Source organism: Mus caroli, chromosome 1 (assembly GCF_900094665.2).
Source record: "Mus caroli chromosome 1, CAROLI_EIJ_v1.1, whole genome shotgun sequence".
Classification (NCBI taxonomy): Eukaryota; Metazoa; Chordata; class Mammalia; order Rodentia; family Muridae; genus Mus; species Mus caroli.
Window position 1 is genome coordinate 1,654,480 of NC_034570.1, and position 7,573 is coordinate 1,662,052.

A 7,573-nucleotide genomic window follows, 5' to 3' on the forward strand; every position below is an offset into this window, starting at 1 on the left:
CCACCATGCCCGGCTTTGATTATTCTTCTATTTATTTATTTTTGCTCTGCTGGGGACCAAGCTGTAGACATTGTCTATTAAGCTAGTCAAGAATTCTACCATGGAGCTACATCTCTAGCTCTGTGCCTTTTGGCTTTTAACAGCTTTGTTACAATAACTTCACATACTACATAATTTATCCCTTTAAAATGTATACTTCAGTAGTTTTCTGATTAGTTTTTCTGTCAGCTTAACACAAGCTAGAGTCATTTGAGTATAGGTAGCATCAAGTGAGAAATGTTGTCAACTTGGTCTGTAGGAAAGTCTGTGGAACATTTTCTTACTGATGATTGGTGTGGAAGGGCCTAGCCTACTATGAACAGTACCATTATCTGCAGGTAGCTCTGGAGTGTATAATAAAGCAAACTGAACAAGCCAGTGAGCAACATTCTTTTCTGGTCTCAGTTTAGATCGTACCTCCAGTTTTCTGCCTTGAGTTCTTGTCCTGACTTTGATTTCCTCTATGGTAGACTACAATAAGGAATTGAAAGCTAAAATAAATTTTCTTCTCTCCAAGTTGCTTTAGGTCATGGTGTTTGTCACAGCAGTAGAAACCCTGGGACAAGTAGTTTCTAATATATCCAGAGAATTTTCCTATCCTTAACCATATGAATTTCTGAAATTTTTGTTACCCTAAAAAAGCCACAAACCCCTGCCTCCTATTAATAGCCATTCATCATTTCCCCCTATATAAGATATTTAAGAAAGAAGCTGAAGAAGATACCAGTAGATGTAAAATTCAACCATGTTCATAGATTGGTAGGATTAATACTGTGAAAATGGCATTCTTAGCAAAAAGCATCTTAGCAAAAGCAAATTCAGTGCATTCTCCATCAAAATTCCAACACAGGGCTTTATAAAAACTGAAAAAACAGTCTTCATCCTGTCTTAGGGGATTTTTTTTTTTTTTGCTGTGAAGAGAGACCATGACAGCAATTGTAAAAGAAAACATTTAATTGTGACTGGGTTACCATTTCAAAGGTTTTTAGTCCATTATTATGGCAGGGAACATGGCAGTGTGTATGTAGGTAGACATGATACTGGAGAAGGAGCTAAGAGTTCTACATCTGGATCCAAAGACAGTAGGAAGTCAACAGGCTTGTGTTGTGGTAAATCTTCTCCCAAATAAGGCCCGGCAATGAAAACAGAACACAGTTAATATGAATACATGCTGTGCGCCTAGAATGGGCAAATCTTCCCCTACACTACCATCTTCCACAGCTTATGAGACCCCTGAGAACTTGCTGTTTCTCCAGGCCAAGTGCTTCTGCTCTGTTTTTCTTCTTCCTCCTCCTCCTCTGCATCCTCTCCCTCTTCCATTTTCTCCTTCTTCTCTCTCCCACCTTCTGCTCCACCTTCCCTTTTATCTGCCCAATCATCAGCTCTCCTTTATTTTACAAATTAAGGTGGGAAGCAGGTTTACAGGAAATCACCTGAGTGCTGACTCTTTCTCAGCCTCTCACAGGCTGAGAATATATATAATTAGCCCTATTATCACCATTCTAGATTTCAACTTCTGTTACAGAGCCATAATAATAAAAACAGCATGGTTATTGGCATTAAAAACAGGTTAGCCAGTGGAATTGAATAGAATTGACCTGATTGAATAGAAGACCCAGACATAATTCCATACACCTACAGATACCTAATTTTTGACAGAAGCCAAAAATGCACACTGGGGAAATGACAGCATCTCCAACAAATGCTGCTTGTCAGATTAGATGACTACATGGAGAAGAAGGCAAATAGATCCATACTTATTTGATTCTGGTCAAGGACCTCAACATGAGACCAGATACCCCGCATCTAATAGAAAGTGGAGAATAATTTTGGAACACCTTGACACAGGGAAGCACTTTCTTAATGGGACACTAATAGCATAGGCATTAAGACCAAAGATCACAAGCCGGGCGTGGTGGCGCACGCCTTTAATCTCAGCACTTGGGAGGCAGAGGCAGGCGAATTTCTGAGTTCGAGGACAGCCAGGACTACATAGAGAAACCCTGTCTTGGAAAAAAAAAACAAACCAAAACCAAAAACAAAAGGCCAAAAATCACTAACTAGGACCTCATGAACTTTAAAAGCTGTGTGACAAAGCAAATCATCATTTAGGCAGAGGGTCAACTTAAAGAATGGGGAATACAGTAATACATTTGACAGAGGGTTAATATCTAGCATATATAAAATTACCTAAAAAATACCTAAACACAAAGAAACCCAATTGTAAAATGGGGTGTAGAGCTAAACAGTTTTCAAAAGATTAAAACACAAATGACTAAGAAACAAAAATGTTCAACATCTTTATCCAGAAAATGCAAATTAAAATCACTTTGAGATTTTCTTCTACCGTAGTCAGACCAGTCAAAGTTAATTAAAAAATAACAAACATTTGCTGCCTTATTTATTACTGATAGTAGTGCAGACTGGTACATCCACTGTGGAAATTACTTTGAAGGTTCCTCAGGAAGATGAGAATAGATCTACCTTAAGATCCAGTTATGCCTCCTGGGCATATTCCCAAAGAATTTTTACATCTTACTACAGAGATACTTGCTCATCCATGTTCATTACTGCTCTATTCATAAGAGCCAGAAATTGGAAACAGCCTAGATGGCCATCAACTGATGAATGAATAATGAAAATGAGATATAGTTACTGTACTGGCTAGTTTTGTGTCAACTTGACACAGGCTGGAGTTATCACAGAGAAAGGAGCTTCAGTTGGGGAAATGCCTCCATGAGATCCAACTGTCAGGCATTTTCTCAATTAGTGATCAAGGGGGAAAGGCCCCTTGTGGGTGGTGCCATCTCTGGGCTGGTAGTCTTGGTTTTATAAGAGAGCAGGCTGAGCAAGCCAAGGGAGGCAAGCCAGTAAGGAGCATCCCTCCGTGGCCTCTGCATCAGCTCCTGCTTCCTGACCTGCTTGAGTTCCAGTCCTGACTTCCTTGGTGATGAACAGCAGTATGGAAGTGTAAGCCGAATAAACCCTTTCCTCCCCAACTTGCTTCTTGGTCATGATGTGTGTGCAGGAATAGAAACCCTGACTAAGACAGTTACATAATGAAGTATTCAGCTGGTAAGAAAATGAAACTTAATGAACTAAAAGAAAAATCATCCTGAGTGAGGTAACCCAGACCCCAAAAGACAAGTATTGTGTGTTTCTTCTGATAGGTGAATGCTAGTTTTTAATATGTGTGCTACAGTTCAAATAACCACCAAGGTTAGGTACCTATTAAGGGACCAGGGAGGGGAAAATCTCCCAAGGAAGGAAAATAGTGTTACAGAGAGATAAAGGGGAAACTAAAATAGGAGGACTTAATAAATAGGGAGAGGAAAGGAAGTACTAGGGGGACTACTAACACTAAATGATGTCTGAAAAACCATATGGAAACCTACTGATGCTTCCCTAAAATAAATTATGGAAGGGATCTAAATGCAATCATCAAATAATAGTGGAGACAGTGCCTTAACCAGGCATCTTATCCTGTCAAGTCAAACTTCCAGTGTCAGGAACACATTTTATCTAGTTGAGTTATTGGCCAAAGGGCTCCTGTGGAATCCCCCAAACATTACAGGCCCTTGCCAAGCCTAATATGTTGTTCTCTACAACCTGGTATTAAGACCCTGTTGCTGAAGACACTTAACAAACGTGGAGATGTTGATCTGGTGCCTGACTAGAAGCTTCACTCTTAGGATTTATGGTGCTGGTGTGATGCTGAAGGAGAAAGGTGACCTGCCTGTAAAATATCACTTGTACAGTATTGGTACAAGTGTTATGGAAGTAAGGAATCACTTTTTTTTTTTATTGGACTTGAGGTCCACTTCATGAGGTGAAACCCATATTTGAAATTGATAAGTGGCCAGCGACTTGAGATAGGTCATGTATTTAGCAGAAAACCTAATACTATTGTTTCACTAAAAGAACAGTAATAACAACAACTTCTTCTTCTAATAGGATCTTTTTTTTGTTTGTTTGTTTTTGTTTTTCAAGACAGGGTTTCTCTGTGTAGTCCTGGCTGTCCTAGAATTTGCTATGTAGACCAGGCTGGCCTCAAACTCAGAAATCGGCCTCTGCCTCCCAAGTGCTGGGATTAAAGGTGTGCACCACCACTGCCCGGCTCAGTAATAACTTCTAATTGCACACACATTGCTATACTCAAAGATTGGTTCCTCATTTCACTCATCTCACATCAGAGAAAGTTCTTTTTATAATAGATGGTATTTATACAGAGACCTACATACAACTGGACAATATGTAGAGAGAGTGTGAGTTTTGTAGTCCTAAATGGGATGCCCTCATCAAACCCTTTTCAAAGCTTGGGAGAGGAAGTGAAAGATTATTAAAAACCACCGGTAAAGGATGATTCCAAAGAAACAGTGGCTTCTAGACACAACAGGACTAATGTACATGTTGATTCAACAGAGACTGGCAACGTGTTCAAGCCAGAGGGGTCCCAGCACTAAGAAAGTGAAGTGGACACAGAATTCTACCATAAACCAAGAGTTTTTCTGCAATTGGTACCTTGTAGGAAAAGGGATTTTTTTTTTCCCCCTCCAATTGAGTGTCACTTTGGTATATTGACCACACTCCTGGCCAGGTCCCATGTTCAGGAGTAGTTGGTCAACAGAAAATAAACTCATTGATAGTTTTGTGAACTTCTTTTTTTCATTTTATTTGTTAGTTTTGGTCTTTCTAGTTTTTTTCAGTGGTTTTATGCTTTTTTCTTTAAGAGAGAACATAAGGTTAGGTGGGTAGGGAGGTGGAAAGGATAGGGAGGAATTGGATAAAAGGGGAAAAAACCCAAAATATATGAAAAAATAAAGTTTTAATTATTCAACTAGGGATATAGCACTTGCCTAACATATAAGGTCTTGGGTTCTGTCCCTAGAACCTGAAGCAAAGGGGCTTGTGAGTGACTGACGGTAAGTAGGATTTATGCAGTTTGTTCTAGGTGAGCAATCCAATTCCTAATCTTCCTTTCTTTTCTCCCTCCCTTTTCTCCTGGGAGCCTGATTTTAAATAGAAATGGTAGAAGATGGCAATTCCTCTGTTGCAGCATCACAGGCCACTTTTTTAAACAGCCTATTTCTAACATCTGCTAAATCTTAGGAGACAGAAATCCAGACCTGGCTGCCCAGCTAAACCTTCTTTTTTTTTTTCCCCCCCTCGAGACAGGGTTTCTCTGTGTAACCCTGGCTGTCCTGGAACTCACTTTGTAGACCACTGCCTCCCGAGTGCTGGGATTAAAGGCGTGCACCACCACCCCCGGCGAGCTAAAACCTTCTTAATCTTTTCCATCCTCTGCTTTCTTACATTTTCCCTAGAGTACACTCCCTATAGGAAAAAAGAAATATGTTGTAGTCTTTATTTTTCACTCCACTCCAGCAGCCTGATCTCTAGTTATGCAACTAGTCTCTCCCTTAAGTAAGCATGTTTATTGTAGAAAGCTACATTTTAAGATGCTAAGGAAGGTCATGGTTGGTTTTAGTAATCAAAGCATCCTGTGATAACTACTTAACAGCAGTCACCCAACAGCACACTTTATTCTTCTCCTTATACATTGGTCTCTTGCATTACCTTCTATGATGCAAATTTTACCACTGTGTCAGTCTGCACTTTATAACGACTCAATAATTCAAGTTATTTCCTCCATGCATCCAAAGTTACGTTTTCTTTTAGAGAACTTGCTTTGCTAACCCCAAATATCGGGAGTTAAAATAATGGGGCCTTTTTTATTGTTCTACTATTCAACCTTATTTGCTTTGCTCTGCTTTCTGTGAGATACAATATAGGCTACTGCAGCCCACGACATATTCTAAATTCTTGAACAAAACTTTTATGCTCAGGGTTGAATAATTTAGCAGGAAGCGTTTAAATACTTACTTTAGTAACTAAAGGTATCAGCAGGGATTTTCCTTTATTTTTTGAATAACTAAGTTCTTTTGTCATGTTTTTCTCCCTTAGACTACAGTTTGAAAGATTGTCTACTAATAACAACTTGAACTCATTGAATAATTTACCATGTTATTTCCTGGTCATAATTGAGCTGTCATAGCTTTTATGGTTTTTAATGAGTCGGAAAGAACATACATCCTGGAGGTGGTCAAACATAGATGAAAATTTCAGTCTTGCCAATTAGCAGTGGTATAATGCTGGCCAGATTATATTGGTATTTCAAGTCTCTTTGTCTTTAAAACTAGTTAAAGTGATCTCAGTGTTAAAAAGATCTTGGGAAGATGTATATACCTACTTATTCTAGTATAATCCTACTATATAATATTATTGCATAATTACATTTTATCTACATTCTGTGAAGTCCATTTTAGTAATTATATGCTGATTATATAGGATCAAAAAATAAAGATTCTTTTAAATCTTTTTAGGTGGTACCTTTTGTTTGGATAGCTTTGTTATAAGTTACAGGCAGTACTTGGAGGTAATCTCTATAGAAGAGTGTAGTGTAAATACAGGCATGCAGATGTTGGCCATGAATATCTCAGCTTACATTCTTTACATATTTTACATCTTACATCTCACCTTCTTTATTTCTCCCTGAAAGACTGATTTTACTTCAGTAGTCCATTGGCCTTGATCTCATGTTACAGGGTTGTTGATCTCAATTGATCGTGCATTGATCAGACTAGTGCATGATCTAAAGATGTTTGTACTTCAGGTTTGTAGTGTGTGCTTTCAGCAGAATGCAAATAATCGAAGTTTTTAAATCGGAAGCAGAAAGAGTTTGAAAAATAAGAAAGTATAGTTAATGTACTAAATTGTTTGAAACGCATTGATGGACACTTTGTTCTTGTTGCCTTGCAGTCCACGAGAATTGGAATGTCTGTCAATGCTCTTCGCAAGCAGAGTACAGATGAAGAAGTCACATCTCTAGCCAAATCTCTCATCAAATCCTGGAAAAAATTATTAGGTAAGATTGATCATTGCTTGCACGTGTTTATGATGTCCTGACTTGTTCAAATGCTGCTTTCTTTTAGACCTGTACATTTAGATTTAGTGAAATCAGGACTTTGTAATAAGATTGAAGGTGTAGTTTAATTTGCTTGAAAGATGTATGTAACCTAGTTTATTAATTCTGTGGTCTCTGACAGTTGTAACTATCTAAACTCTTTCAGGGGTTAAGTTTTCTGGGAAAGGTTATACATGTTTTCTGAAGTGATTTTTAAAATAACTTTTGACTTTTAGAAAACTTTAACTTTTAGCAAGGATACAATAATGACTAGATTTCTTTTGTCCAGATCATCTTTTATTATTTTCCATAATCATCTCTTTTTTAATTTTAAATTTTTTATTTTATGTGCATTGTTTTGTTTGCTTGTATGTCTGTATGAGAGTGTTAGAGCCCCTGGAACTGGAGTTACTAGAAATAAGTTACAGACAGCTGTGAGCTGCCACGTTGGTGCAGGGAATTGAACCCAGGTCCTCTGGAAAAGGAGCCAGTGCTCTTACCTACTGAGCCATCTCTCCAGCCTCTCTCTCTCTCTCTCTCTCTCTCTCTCTCTCTCTCTCTCTCTCTCTC

General features: G+C 38.4%; 1 protein-coding gene across 2 annotated transcripts in view; it reads left to right on the plus strand.

The window, feature by feature from the left end:
• Tcea1 (transcription elongation factor A1) overlaps nt 1-7,573 on the plus strand; it is a 33,934-nt gene that overhangs the window by 10,111 nt on the left and 16,250 nt on the right. For both annotated transcript variants that reach the window (XM_021157360.2, XM_021157352.2), the window contains exon 3: nt 6,859-6,964. In XM_021157360.2, coding sequence (XP_021013019.1) covers nt 6,859-6,964 — 106 coding nt within the window. The remainder of the gene's footprint in view (nt 1-6,858; nt 6,965-7,573) is intronic.